Raw genomic sequence first — 16,241 nt, forward strand, 5'->3', positions numbered from 1 at the left:
TTTCTTTCTTTCTTTCTTTCTTTCTTTCTTTCTTTCTTTCTTTCTTTCTTTCTTTCTTTCTCTCTCTTTCTCTCTTTCTCTCTTACTCTCTCTCTCTCTTTCTTTCTTTTTCTTTCTTTCTTGGAAATCATAAAAAAGAACAGAGTTCCACATCTACTTCAAAGAAGTACGGAATAAGGATAGTGAGAATAAATCATAAACTACACTAAATTTTTGGAGACATAAACTCAAACTTTAAACTTGGAATATGCATTAAATATTCTTCTGCAGGTTGTGAAATGGGAGTCGGAGCTGATTTTCTCTAGATCTCAAGAGGCAGGCTTCAGTGCCATATGTATAGTGTATAGTGTATTTAAGTGTAAGATGTAAAATTTTTCCTCAACCCATACTTTTCCCTTAACTGGGTACCAAATTGTACTGGCTCTACCTATCAAATAACTTTTATTTGTCTAATTAGCTTCATAGCCAGAGTCACTTGCTTATTCAGGTTTCCATAATCCCTCTCCTTGATTAATATAATTCAATCCCATCCTGCCCTTGTGTATCTAGTCTTCAATTCCTTCCCCACATTGTAGCCAGACAGATCTTTCAAAATCACAGATCTGATCATGTCACCTTCCCCCACTCCATCCACATCTTCTCTTCCAGTGACTACCCAATACATGTTAGATAACTCTTTAACATAGGCTCTGATTCATCTCTTGCCAGCCTCCACCTTGAACTTTCCTCCAACCAGACTGAACTACTTCCAGTTCTCCAAATAAGTCATGTGCTCTCTTCCTTTTTGTTCTTAGCACAAGCTGTCTTCTCCACCTGGAAGCTTTTCCCCACCCTCACCTATCCCCTTATCCCAGCCTTGCTAACTCCTAGTCAAGGGTAGATGGCACTTTCTCTAGGGAGCCTCCTTTGATTCCACAAAACTGGGCCGTCATCCCTCCTATCTGGCCCACATTGCCCCTCCTATCTGGCCCTCCTATCTATCTGTGTCTCCAATTAGACTGTCAGCTCCACAAAAGCAGGGAATGAGTCTAACTTACTGCTTCATCTATAGATCTTAGGATAGAAACATATATTACCTGAATGATCACTGTGGATAGTGCTGTATTTTAATCATGATATAAAGTGTAAATACGATTTAAAATTTAAGGGCACTACACAAACTGTAACACTATCTATGCTCCACCCATTCTAGGGAATCCTTGTGACATACCAAATGCCAGGAATTTCCTGAAGTGGGAAAATCACAAGGAAGATAGGCTATCTGTCAGAAAAGTGATAGCTCCAGAGGCCCATACCCCTTCACATGGAGGAAAACTGTCCATCCTCAGAGGATAAACCTACTTTAGGTAAAGAATATCTCCTGGTGCTATTGAGATAGCCATTTAGCCAATGACATAGCTTTGAAGAACCTTTCAAAATATTAAGATACAACTTCATCTGGAGACAACCCACATTGTGGAATGGGAAGAGGGGTGTTACAGAAAATAAATGCTATGCTTGTATTCATTCTTGAGATTTGGGGCTGGGAAGCAGAAGTTCCTGGGAAAACACCAACCATTAGCCCACATAAATGACCCTGTTCAGGACAGAGGAGAGGAAATAAATTGAAGACTAGAAGCCCTGCTCCTCTACCTCCATAGGACTCCACAAAATCCACCATCTGGTATTAAATGTGTGCACACACACACACAACTTACAACATAAAAATCACCAAGTCGGTACTGTTTTCCTTTTCTTCGTCCACACTGATGACTATAAATGCTTTTTTGAATAAAAGGAAGCACAATTGTTCTAGAAAGTAAATGAAAAAAAATGGAAAGTTATTTAGTTTCTCTCAGAAGTGATCATCTCCAGAGTTCTAACAATGTTTTATGGCATACCTATTTTTCCCAAATTGTCGATATTCATAAATTGTAAGGGATTGGTCATGAGTGAAAAAGAACCCAATCAGCTCTCTGCAAGCATCACGTCCATTACTGGAAAAAATAGAATGATATCAAATATCTTCAAATAGAATAATTTTTAGATTAATTAACTAAAAAAAGTGTACATCTCAAGAGGGATAGCTAACTCTCTTATGTATGTGGCAATGAGTGAAGGTTATGGGAAACTGTAGGGAAAACATAAAAACACAGCTTGCTGAAATGTCTACTAAAAGTTAGATTTGAATGCAGAAAAAAAAAAATATTACACTGACATGAAAAGTGGATATATTTACAATGTAAATTATTAATTCAACATAGACTTTTAAGATAAAGTGAATTATCTTTAAAAGTGTTGAGCTTGTAAGAAGGCACACATAGATACAAATTTATTATCTTTTATTGTCATAGAAAGCTTTAAAATCACTTTAAAAAAGATAATTTAAAATACACATTTTACTAGTAATATAGAGAAAACATCAAGTAGAATTATGTATTACTGGAAGATTATAAGACTGAAATAATAGATTTAAGAATTATTTCCCTTGTCACTGCATCTATCGATAATCTGTTAAATCATTCAGATAAAATTAAATAAAGCAGCTTATAAAACATTAGTTTTCAGTTTACAATACTCTGGTAGTAATATAACTCTTAAAAATTCACTGCTAAGTTACTTTTTAAAAAGCATTTAAATTCGCTTCAAAGATAACTTTTAATTAGAATGTTTTTCCTACAGATTCATATTTCCTATTTTTTATAACAGATTACTAGATATTACATTAAAATGTCTGTTCTAAATTCACATATTTTTAAATGATACAAACTTATCTAATCTCATTACTGTTATTTCTATTCAAAAGAGAATATGTTTTTGTAATCACAGGATTAAAATTTTAATGAAATCACAATTACCGTGATATGATCCTACCATCAAATTGTAATTTATGAGAAAGCACATTTTCAGTTAATGTAGAATGAGTTCTTATCCTGTTAAGAAATACATTTTGTCAGTAACTTTTTAAGATACCTATAACTTGATGGAAATTACAATGTACAAAAAAAGTTATGTTAATATTTTGAAACCACACAGATTGGATAAAGATAAAGGCACTCTTTTTTTTTTCAGATTGCTAATTGTAGCAGACACAAAAGAAATAACTCTGAAATATAGTATATAATATGTGAATGACTTTTATCTTAGAAGTTATACCATCAAAGTGCTATAAAAGTAAATATTGAACAGAGATATAACATTTGCGACTGGCACTATTGCACGGCTACCCAAGTGCCATTTCCAACCCTCTTCTTCTTTGCTTCCCTCCCACCATAGAATTTGCTCTTAGCATCTTGCAATTAAGGATGAGTAAGGGACCTAGTTCTGCCAATAAGCTTCCAGGAAAGATTTTCTTTTGTCCTGGTAAGAGAGTGGCATGAGAAGAGTTCCTGCCTGTGAACGTGGCAGGAATATGATGCTAGGCACCACTATAGCCACCATGAGATCAAGCCACCACATCAGAATGACCAAAAAGATATAGGAAAGCCAGCCTAGAGCTGTAATATCACTAAGCTACTGAACCAAAATCAATAAATGTCTACCTCCAAGCAGCTAACTATATAAGAAAAATAAATTCTGACTTGTTTAAGCCACTATCAATCGTTTTTCAGTGATGTGTAACTGAAAACATTCCTTACCAGAATAACCAGAGTGAGGAAGAGTGCTGAATGAAGTTCGAACCTTGTCATAGATCAATAGGTTATTTAAGCATTATGACCTTCAGACAGTACTGAATGATCTCATAAAGGCTGCCAGCCCTAAAATTCTATTTAACAATATAAAGCAAAATCAAAGCACCCTACTGCCAATAATCTCCTATATATTAAGAGATCTGAAGACTAAATGATACATTTCTTCTTTGCTTCACAAATAATTTAATAATATTTCTCCCATAAAACTGCAGGTATAATGAAATGGCAGTAATGTAATTAGTAAGTAAGTGTGTGGGTCACTGGAATCTTGAAAGCTACACCTCTATAAAATCTGGGTATCTACAAAAAGGAAGCAGGGGAAAGGAAACATGAGCCTGCAAACCAAATGAGAGTTTGTAAGCACAGAGTAGAGCCATGGGAGCTTAACCACCTCAATTCAATTTAATCCACTGGGATTAATGTGTTTATTGAATGCCCACTATGTGCCTGAAACAACAGTAACGGCTACCATTTATTGAGAATTTCCCAGACACTAGTCATTGTTAAAATCACTTTAATGTGTATTGGTTTATTTACTACTTACAATAACTCTGAGGTAAGTGTTATTATTCCCATTTTTCAAATAAATTTTATAGAAACAGAGACAGAAGAGTAAATTGCCCGGGGCCATATGATTAGTAAATGGCAGAGCTAGAAAAAACTTCGCTCTTAACCATTACATTATATTGCTTTTCAATAGTAAACAGAACTCACTTTAACAGTGACAAATGGAAGTAGCAGCTTCAAGGGCCCTGTAGTCTTCTCGAAAAGATAAAAGTAAATATGTATTTACACTATAAAATGAAAAGTGCCATGTTGGGTTTTAGGTGCCCAATTCCTTTCAGGAACCCAAGTTCCTTACCAATACATAAAGAATAATCAGAAAGACTGAAGATTAAAGTACGAATTTTAGTATTGATAAAGCTATTAGAAACCACGGCTTAGGTATGCAGCAACCACAAGCTAGTCCTTACCACTATAATTAAACAGACTAACCCACTCATTTCCACTGGGGAGGGACCCTCTAAAACAATGCACAGGGCAGAATGTGTGCTTCTGCAGGCTGCTGCCTCCCAAACAAAGGGGAGAGGGAGGGCTGCACTACCCACGCCAATTCCTGCTTCTAAATTTATGAAGCAGAACTCTTTCCTCCTCTGGGAAGAATAAATGGGGGGTAAGAGGAGTGAAAGCTACAAATTCAATAATTCTAATTGATACCACAACAGGATTTCTCATGGAACTAGATTAGCTTGAAACAAGTTGCAGGTATTTACTCTAATACAACACAATACTAATTAGGATAATATTGACACAGGGAAACAGATAATACTGAAGAAAAAGTCTAGAAACCAACCATGCATTAGACATGGATATAACATGTCATGTCATAATTATGCACATAACAACTTGACATATGACATATGTGGCATTACAAGTCAGAGGGAAAATGATTTAGTGGTAGGCAGAGATTATTTTTAAGAAACATACAAAGGACATTAACAATATACGGAAAGAGGAAAACTGGCCTATGTTAAAATTAGGAACTCCTATTTCTAACTTTAGTTTTTAAGACAGATACAGTCAAGAGAATGAAAAGGTAACTACAGAGTAGGACAAGATATGTGTGACAAATATAGTTGAAAAAGGATTCATTTCTAAAACATGTAAATAAGATCCACAAATACTAAAAAGACAGACAACTCAACAGGCTTGAATGGAAATTTTGTATGAGAATATCTAGATGGCCTATATACATATGGAAAAGTACTCAACTACATTAGTCTCCAGTGAAATGCAAATTAAAATCACTAATACACATCCATAAGAAGAACTCAAATAAAAAAAGGCAGACAATACCAAGCTCTGGCAAAGATACGGTGCAACAAGAACACTCATACTGCTACTGGTGGGAGTGTAAATTTCAGCAACCAGTTGGGAAAGCTATTTGGCTGCATCTTTTAAAGCTGAACATATGGATACTAAATGGTCCAACAATTCTACTTCTAAGTATATACTCAGCAGAAATGAGTACATATGTTTACCAAAAGGCATGAGCAAGGAAGTTCATGGCAGCACTATTGATAAACAGCCAAATATCTATCAACCTCTGAATAGATAGGTTGTGGCATGTGGTACAATGAAATACCATACAACGATGAGATTAAAAAAAGACAACTACAAATAACACCATGGATAAAACTAACAAACATAATGTTGGGTAAAAGAAGCCAAACACATTTCACTATGTATATCAAAATATCATGTTATACATCTTATATACAACTAAATAAACAAGTGCCATTAGAGAGAAAAAATAAGCTGGACATGGAGTTTAGATTTCTTGTAATTTCATTTCCATAAATTTCATAACCAGGCAGTTCTAATCTATGATATTAAGATAGAGAGGTTAACCTGGTATAGCAGGGGAAATGAATAGTAACTGGGAGGCAGCATAAGGGGAGGTTCTGCGGTACTGGCAATTGTCTGTTTCTTGATCTGGGCATTTGGTATATGAGTGTTGTTCTGTTTTTGATAACTCCTACGTTGTGCACCTAAAATGTGTGCACTGTGAATGTACGTTTTATTTCAATGAAAGTTTACTTTTAAAAAGGAAAGTTAAGATGTGTGGTACATAAATGACAACCTTCTCTGGCCCAACATGTCTACATCCTAATCCTTGGAACATGGGAATACATTATATGATAGAAGAGATGTGGTATATGTGATAAATTAAGAACACTAAAATGGAGAGATTATTGGAATTATCCAGGTAGATTCAATGCACTCATACATGTCCTTATTGGAGGAATGTAGAGAGAAATGCATCTATAGAAAAAGAGTGACAGAGTGATGCAGCATGAAACCAGCTACTGCAGACTTTGAAGATGGAGGAAGGGGCCGTGAGCCAGCTTCTAGAAGCTGCAAAAGGCAAGAAAACAGCTTCACCCCAAAACCTCTAGAAGGAATGTAGCCCTATCAATCCCATGATTTTAGGCATCTGAACTCCAGAACAATTAAAGAATAAATCTGTGTTTTAGAATACTAAGCTCATGGTAATTGTTACAGCAGCAATAGGAAACTAACACATGATGCTTCTAAATAGTTAAATGAATGAAAGCAAGGGCTTTCAGAAAATAAGAATGAGACAAAACCATTAAAAAAATATGAAAATACTAACAATTACAGTAGTCTGAAAATATGAAAAAGTTACTGTGGGTACTGGTAGATTTTTTTATGTCTACTAAAGCTGAGGTTAGATGTCAGTGAAACTGTTGAAGAATTTAAGTGGACAGCATCAGAGGACTGTAAAAGATCATACCAATTCTAAGGTTGAAAAAGCTACAACGTAAAATGCAAAAAAAAAAAAAAAGTGTAATCAATACCAATTTTTAACATGCCAATGAGATTTAGCCATTATATATAACACACGTAAAATATCTTGGTAACTATATGATACATTTTCCCATCCATTATCTCCAAAGGTTATGGCTTTTTCCCCCCTAAATTACAAATAAAAAATCTAGAGGGCAAAGAGAGTAAAATAAGGTATTGCCCCTAATATCATAAAGTAGCAAAATTGGGAGCTGAACTAAAAAAATTCCACTTTTCTTTATATAGAAAAAGTGAAACAAACACAAAAGCTCCAGCTAGACACAGAAGTACATTTTAAAAATACTTTTAGAACATAGTGCATCCTCATTTTATGTAATTAAAATCTTACTTTGTTTCATGTAGTGTTCTTTTTCTAAATCGAAGAGGTGTCATCTTTGAATCTGGAAGGATATGATCACTTTCTCTTCGCTCAATGGCTAAATTTTGTTCTGGATCACTGATTACAGCCCTATACAGGAAAATAAAAAGTCCTACAATTAAATATGATCATGCATTACTTTAAAATTCACATATTTTTAAGCAGTTCTAAAAGTTCATATACCAAATGCAAATTTACAACACTGTCAGAATAATATTTTTATTAAATTTATTTAAAAATATTTTCCATAAGAAAGTAAATATTCCTCTTTTTCCAGAAGTATTATCTAAAACTGAATTGAAATTTCGGAGGGAGTTAAGAGCTCCATGTTTTTATTTTACTATTCTTTAAACAAGCAGACCCAGTGCTGGTTTCTGATGGTGTGGGAGGTGGGTAGGAGAGAACACAGGTAAAGTAAAACAAGAATACAAAGTCATAAATGCCACAACAGAAATTCAATGAACAAACATAGAAAAGAATAACTTAATTCCTAGAAGACATAGAGAAGAGTTTACGAAAGGCATCCTAGGAGATATTTGCACTGATTCTTAAAAGGTGCGAGTACAAGACTTCCTCTCCAGGAGTCCACGGAGGAGGGCAGACTCAAAGTGCTCCTGGACGCAGAGGCTCTTGTCAGACAGGGAGCAGACAGGTCGGAACAAAGTAAGGATCTGAGCGACCCCAACTTTGCAGCCGAGGCCTCCAGCTCCGAGGTGCATAGCAACCCTGGGGTTTCGGTAGGCGTTCCTCTGTTCGCGACCCTGGCAGAGCCGCAGAGCCCTCCTCGAGACCCGACCACTGCCCCAGACCCCGAGCGACCCGAAGGCTCTGCAGCAGGCCGCGGAGAAGGGCGGCGCCCACTAGGCCCCTAGCACGGCCCAGTCTGGCCCAGCACAGCTGCTGAAGAAGGCGCACGAACTCGTGTGTTACGTGCGGGTCAATGACCAGAAGAAGATCATCATTTGGTTTCCAGACATGGAAGGATGTCATTCATTGGCAGCTACAATTAGTGATGGAGGGGCATCCTCAGGCTCACCAGCCTCATTCTCGCCCAGGTGTTGGGAATGCACCATGGAAGCTGACCAGGCTGCACCAGAGGCTGTCCAGCCTCCACACCGTGGAGTCTGAGCTGGTCAAAGCGCTGGAGCCCGAAGAGCTGGACAGGGTGTCTCTGAGCAACATCATGGTCCTGACAGGCGTTCTCATGATCCTGAGCCTCATCTACTTGAAAGACTGCAGCGCCAGAGAGATTGCCATCTGGAACGTGCTGTGCGTCCTGGGGCTGTGGCCCTGGAAAAAGCAGTCCACCTTCCACCTTCGGGGACGTGCGGAAGCTCATCACCAAGGAGTTCGTCCAGCAGAATTACCTGAAGTACCGGCCCGGCCCGTACGTGCAGCAGCCGGTGCATGAGTTCTTCTGGGGCTCCAGGGCCGGCCGCGAAATTACCAACATGCAAATCATGGAGTTCCTGGCCATGGTCTTTAAGAAAGACCCCCAAGCCTTCCGGATACTGGGAAGCTATGGAGGAGGCCAGAGCTCTGCAGGAGACTAATCCCACTGCCTACTGCTCCTGTAACAGTGTCTCCCAGGACTAGCAAGGTCTGGAGGCAGATGAATGGTTTCTGACCCTCACCAGGCCTGTGGAAGCGGTGGGGGTGGGTCACTAGAGTATTCAGGATTTACAGTGCAGTATTCACGTGTAACTTTACAGTACAGTGCTTTTATACCTTTTAGTGCAATGTTGTCATCTGGGTACTACTGTGTAGTGTTTGGGACATATGCATGTTTGTTTATAAGTAAGTTTGGTTGGCACTTTTGCTTTTGTGCTGCCTTTCTTGGATTTTTGTACCAGAGACGTGCTAAACTGATGAAATATATTGAGAAAGTTTCCATCGTATTCTTTTACATGGGACTGATGATGTGTACTGGGGTAGGCTGCTCCTGGCAAGTTTGGAAGAACTCACCGGCAAAGCTGACCTAACAAAGAGAAAAGTCAAGGCCCCTCTCTTCACGACCTTGCTGGGCACAGGAAACATCCTCACAGAGTGAACTGATTTGAATGGAGCTGGTCTCAATGTGGGCACTTGGCACACTTTACTAAACACATTTTCAACCCCACCATGAGTCAATGTTAAAGTAAACATTAAAGATTCTTGTGATATGATCCAAAAAAAGTGAGTACAAGTTAGCACTCAGAGGAGAAGGAGTAAGGGCACCACAAGCAGAGGAACAATATGAGTACAGCCACAGCAGACAGCACAGTGAGGTCACACCTGAGGACTGTACACAGTGTAATGGAGGAGAGTACAGACTCTGCAGCTAGACTGCCTGGATTCAATCCTTGCCTACCGCAATAATTAGCCGTGTAGCCTTATCTGGTCATTTTGCTCTGGACCAAAGTTTTCTCATTAATAAAAGAAAGAATAATGGTATCTCCCCCACAGAAGTGATGTGAAGATTAAATAAATTAGTTAACATATACATATTGTTTAGGAGAGTACCTATAATCTACTAAGTATTATAGAAGCACTCAATAGTTGAGGCTTTGCCTCCTAATTTCCCTTTTACGGCATATTTTACCGAATATGGATAAATATAGAGGCATGATAGCCCATCAGGTGGCATTGCAATGGTCTTGAAAAGTGATAGTAAGGGTCTACACTAAGGTGGCAGTAAACACACAGTTTGATCGAGGAAAAAAGATCCAGTGTTCCATAGAACAGTAGGATGACTATAATTACAATAATATGTAGTACATTTTAAAGTAGCTAGAAGATGATAATTACAATGTTTCTAACATACAGAAAAGACAAATATTTAAGGTTATGGCTATCCCAAGTACACTGACTTGATCTTTACAAATTATATTGTTAAATTATCTCATGTACCCCAAAACTATAAAATACATAAATACAAGAGAAAAATAAAATAAAATAAAAAGTAAATAAATAGACAAAGTAGAAAGAACAAATTCAAGAAACACCAACAGAACTAGAAAACTAATTGGATTTGAGGTCATCAAGTAGAAAGATATACAGTAACTGAACAATGTGAAATGAGATTCACTTAACAATATAAGGAACATAGGTGTCATTGTGTTTTTAAGGCAGGAGAATAGGGTCTGGAGGCAGGAAACCTAAGGTCCATTCACACTGACTTCCTAGAACTAAATCAAAAGGAAAACCCCAACTTTCCACAGTCAAGTAATAAAAGGACCAGAGGCTACTTCCTTTGCAACCACCCCCCTTTTCTGTGTGGCAGATGAAAAATTGAAAATACCTCTGATTGGTCCCCTCCCATGACCAATCATGATGGTTGTGGGCCAAGTCTAAATTTGCATAGGAGGATAACTTTGTAACTCACTTCAGCCTCTGACTGGTCACTTCCCATGACCAATCAGATGTTTGCATAGGGTGTAACTTTGTAACTTCACTTCAGCTTCTGATTGGTCACTTTCCACAACCAATTAGACTGATTGCAGGTCACTTCTTCATTTACATAGACAAAGTAGACAAAGTATGTAAATAGACAAAGTAAAAAGAACTGTATGTATGTATTTGTCATTACATACATTTACATGTACACCAAGTAACCAATAGTAAACCTCTAGAGGGTATTTAAGCCCCAGAAAATTCTGCAATCAGGTCCTTGAGCCACTTGCTCAGGCTGCTCCCATCCTGTGGAGTATACTTTGATTTTCAATAAATCTCCGCTTTTGTTGCATCATTCTTTCCTTGCTTTGCTTTTGTGTTTTGTCCAATTCTTTGTTCAAAGTGCAAAGAAACTGGACACCCACCACTGGTAATAGTTTTGATTTGTTATTGTTGTTATTAATATTATTTTAAGGGTAAGAATAATAGGTTATCCTCATATCCTTATGAGACAGGAAAACAGGGGAAATGATGCAGGAAAACAGCAAAAAGAATTAAAAGTTCGATAAAGAACAGAATGAGTAAAAGAAGGTGAAGGGGTGACTGAGCAAGAAGTGAGATAAGAAGCAGAGGTTCAGCAGCCAAAACAAAAGTGAGATAAAAAAGTGAGTAAGGAGCTTGCAGTGAGCCAATATCGCACCACTGCACTCCAGCCTGGGTGACGGAGCGAGACTCAGTCTCAAAAAAAAAAAGTGAGTAAGGAGCCCCCATGGCCAGCTAGGTTTGGACCAAACCTGTCAGGGGCAGCTCCCCAGAGAGGGGAATGCTCATTAAAAAGAAATATCCTTAAAATTACCCAATATGGTAATTAGCTACTTAAGTTTCATGCATATGGACTGCATATCATACATGTACTTAAAATTATGGGATGGAGATGACACACAAGCACACAAGGGCCACATTAACTCAGCAACATCTATTAATCAAAAGGCAGATACTGGCTAGAGATTAGGCATCCTTGGGAAGAGAAGAAAACAAAAAAACGCATAAAAGGACCCAAAGGACCAAACTCAGGTTGATTTATCTCACAGAACTCAGTCCATTCCCCCACTCTGAGAGTGTAATACTGCGCTGAATACACTTCTGCTGCTTTGCTTTGCTATCTCTGTGCGTCTCGTTCAGTTCTTTGTTCGGGACACCAAGAGCCTGGAACTACATGGCACCATCCAGCAACACTTACTTTCCTCCTTAGCAGGTTGGGTTCCATGATTCATCAAAAGAGAATCCTGTACCCACCTTTTAATAATCTTGCCCTCTCTGGTTTTTTCTACTTGCCTGGAAAAACCCTAAGTCTGAATAAATTTGATGATTAACTGGATAAAAGAATAAATGAGTAGACATTTTTTAAAAGGTATCATGAAACTTCAAAACTATGAAAATGAAACAGCAATTCAAAGATAGAACTTACGAATTTATTGAGTTATTTCCATTGCTGGAACATTCAGGAAAAGCTTTAGTCATCTCTACCATATACTGTAGATTTTGTTCATTTGTGTGCCAAGTTAGGAAATAAATCCTCTTTTTAAATTGAGCATTAAGATATTTTTTAAATTTCCCAAATGAAAAACGCTGGCATTTATAAAAAAGTGGCACCTATTCTATTCTCACACTTTATTTATCAGTTCTGTGTTAAATATACATACACAGAATGTTAGAGTTATAAGAAATCTTAATGTTAATTTGGCAGAAGCAAAAATCAAGACATACAGAAGGAAAATATGAAAGCTCAAACAGCGAATTAGTCACATAGCTAAACCTAAAACCAAATTCTGCTGACTCTATTTAAGTCCTCTTTTCCAGTTCATTCATTCACTTGCCTATTCAACAAGTTTTACTATACAGCTACTAGACTAGCCAATGGGAGTGTAATAGTGAGCAAAACTCCCAAAGTGCTCTGCCCTCATGAAGCTCACATTCTGAAGAGGCCGAAAGATAATTAACATGATAAACAGAGAAAATATAACATGAATTACATGTCCCTATGGAGGAAAAAATGAAATGGTAAGAAGATGCAAAATTTTGAGCAAGGGATCATAAATTTATTTATGGTCAATTTATTTATTTAAATTTATTTATGGTTTATTTAGTAAGGTCAAGGTAGGCCTCACCAAGGTGACTTCTAAGTAAAGATACGAGCTAAAATGAGTAAGCAGACATACAAATTTCTGGGGAAAAGGCATTCCAAGAAGAGGGGAAAATAAATGCAAAGTACCTAACACAGGAATGGAACCTGGTATGTTCCAGAACAGAGAGAAGTCAAATGGCTGGAGGAGAGAAGTCCAAGGTCCAAGGTCCAATGGTGGGCTTGGATAGACCGTGTTATTGGCCCAAATTTTTTAGTAATCCTGATCCATATCCTTGCTATGGCCTCATTATAGGTGGTGTGTACTTTCTCACCCCTTGACCTTGAGCTTTTGACTTGCTTTGGTCAGTTACACACAGCTATATGACTCTGCTAATCTCAACTGAACTAACTCATACAAATGCGGGTTGGCTGGAAATCCGTTTATCTAGGATGGTCTCAACTAAGTAGCTCAGTGGCATTTCTAGAAGGACCTTTTTCTTGAGACTACCAGACTAGCCAAGCAGTGTTTTTCTCGCAAAGGTGGCAGAAGCACTAAAGGGCAAATGGAAACACATGAGATCATTTACGGCCTAAGATCAAACCTAAGACCATTGCTTTTGCTCATATACAACTGGACAAAAGAAAAAGTAAGGACCTTCCAGCCAAGCCTAGCCTTGATAGATAACCTAAAGACACATGAGCAAAAATTACTGTTCTTTTAAGCTACTGATTTTTGTTGTGACACATAATTAATACGTGAGCCTTGTAGCTTTCACTGTGATTGAAATGAGAAATTCCTGGAGGGTTTTATCTGGCATGCCTTTTAATAGATTAACTATGGGGTACTGGGTTGAAAATAAACCAGTAAGCGGCAAATGCAGAAAAAAAGAGGCCAGTTAAGTAGTCCCTGAAATAATCCAGGAGACACAAAATAAGTTTGAATAGGATGGTGGTAGCAGAGGGAGTAAATCTATGTTGATGGTAGGACTGAGAGTGTTTGTTGACAAGCTAGATACAGTATTTGAGAGAAAGAGAGGGATCAAAGGCATCACTAGGATTTTAGGTCTTAGTAACAAGAAGAATTGACTTGCCATGGAGGAAAATTAAAGATTTGGTCATGGTGGAAGAGAGGGCAGTAAAGTTTCAGACACCCAGATTGGAGAAAGTTAAATTGAAATCTTAGAGAAGTATCAGAATATACGTGGTTTTTAAAGGCATGCTACTGGATGAGATCACTTAAAAAGCAAATACAAAAGAGGTCCAAGAACTGAGCTCTTGGGCACACCCACGTTTAAAGACTGGGAAGATGAAAAAGAACCACAAGAGATTCTGAGAAGGGGAGAAAGGTAGGAGAACAGTCAAGTGTTGCGTGCAGGAAGCCATGCAGAGAAAAAAAAAAAAAAAAAACCTGCCTCAAAGAAAATAGAGTTTCAAATGAGACAGCTGCTGCAGATGGGCCAAGTAAATGAGAACTGAGAAATCATTAGCCTAGCAATATGGATGTCACTACTTCTGGAAAAAAGTTGTTGGAGGCATGGGGGAGGTGAAAACACCAAGTTCATGAGACAATGGAAGGAGGGACAAGGGAGACTCTAGGTATAACTATTTCAAAGGATTCACTGAAAAACGTGCATGTAGAAACATGCATCATTCTTTCTGTCATTCATTCCTTCTGCCACGTAACTAAACAGTTTTTTCAAAGCTAAGTCTTACTTTTTCCTTGAAGTAGATAATTCCAACCTCTTCAGAAATTCTAGCATACTTCCATATTATCATGCAATTCAGCAATGCATATGTTAACCTTTTAGTTTTCTAATGGGTTTTAAAATTCTTAACAGTCTCACAGTTCTCGAATTGCACCAAGGAACCCTGAGATAACACAGTGAACTCACAGGGGTACTATGGAATATTTTTAATTTTTGAGGGAAACTCAGTGATACTTGACATCACTTGCACACCAGGTAAACTACTAGTTCAGCCTCAGGGTAGTTCACAGCTTCAACAAGACAGCACACTATACTCCTTCAATGATGTTACATCTTTGCAGAGCTGAGTTTTCTATAGTTGCTATGATAAAAAGCAAATATCAGGTGAAAATCAATATGGAATATAAAGTGGAAGTGGCAGCATTGTAAATGATTCTAGGATTTGAGAGACTGTGCAGTGCCCATAAGATGCATACAGATTCTTGGTAAGAATAAAGTAAGGATATCTTCTTTCAATTTATGTGTATTATTTCTTAAATGGTCATTAGTTGTTACCAAATAAATACTTATTAAGTTGTTTAGAGCAAAATACTTAACAAATAGAACTGTTAGGTATTTCTATTGGTCTAAGAGTGCTGTGAAAAAATTACTAAAACACTAACAGTGCAGTGAACAGAGAAAGTTTGGGAACCTCTGAGTTAGCTAACCTTTAATTGACCAAGGATATGAGCATCATGCATGAAAAGAAATTTAATAAAAACTTTCTGAATTGATTTCTATTGTCAGTTGCTAATTCTCACCTAGATAAGTGGTCTATCATGACTTGCTCTGCAACAATCTGTTTCTTCTTCTCTGCAGCCACAATTTCCTGGGAAGATTAAATAAAGACAATTTCACCATCGATAAAGTAGAACCATACAATATTTAACACAAAAGTTCTAAAACATAAATTAAATATCTCTGATTTCCATCTTCCATATAGATGGAAATAGATTACTATTATAGGTTATAGATTACTTTCCATCATTACTAAATTTAAATTTCAGTCATTTAATCTACACATATCATTTATTTTCTAAGAAATAATTCACTTACATTTCAGCAAAAATTATCAGAATTTTCACGAGCTGCCTTTGCATTTTACGGGGCAGACTAAAGGAGAAAGAGACTATGGCATCCTTCCACTCTATTCCTCCCCTCAAGAGATGTCCTGCAAAAGGCATGTTAACCCGCTCCAAGAAGACTACCAACACTGACACAAAATAAGCTTAGTCTAACACTATTCACAGCAAAAGAAGGCAAAACTGAGTTTGAATTGTTTGACATTTCATTAAAAATCTAAAACAAGGAAAAACAAAAAAAACTCTCCTCATTGAAAGTATAATATTTTCTCTGTATATAATGCATCAATAATATTTAATAAACTTTTCTCAATTACTAGTTTGATTAAGCTTTTTTCATACTATTTTCTTTCACTTTTTTAAAATTATACTTTAAGTTCTAGGGTACCTGTGCACAATGTGCAGGTTTATTACGTATGTATACACGGGCCTTGTTGGTGTGCTGCACCCATTAACTCATCATCTACATTAGGTATATCTCCTAATGCTACCCCT

The 16,241-nt window shown here is 37.3% G+C and overlaps 1 protein-coding gene and 1 pseudogene across 1 annotated transcript in view; one reads left to right on the forward strand and one right to left on the reverse strand.

Moving 5' to 3' along the window:
* The window catches only part of CAPS2 (calcyphosine 2), a 59,745-nt gene that overhangs the window by 20,195 nt on the left and 23,309 nt on the right, over positions 1–16,241 (reverse strand). Inside the window, 5 exon segments of the mRNA XM_011929359.1 lie at positions 1,698–1,791; positions 1,881–1,976; positions 2,838–2,912; positions 7,393–7,512; positions 15,426–15,493. Of these exon segments, the coding sequence (XP_011784749.1) occupies positions 1,698–1,791; positions 1,881–1,976; positions 2,838–2,912; positions 7,393–7,512; positions 15,426–15,493 (453 nt within the window).
* Positions 7,749–9,018, forward strand: LOC105502729 (annotated as a pseudogene).

This window comes from Colobus angolensis, unplaced genomic scaffold (assembly GCF_000951035.1).
Source record: "Colobus angolensis palliatus isolate OR3802 unplaced genomic scaffold, Cang.pa_1.0 Scaffold80, whole genome shotgun sequence".
Taxonomy (NCBI): Eukaryota; Metazoa; Chordata; class Mammalia; order Primates; family Cercopithecidae; genus Colobus; species Colobus angolensis.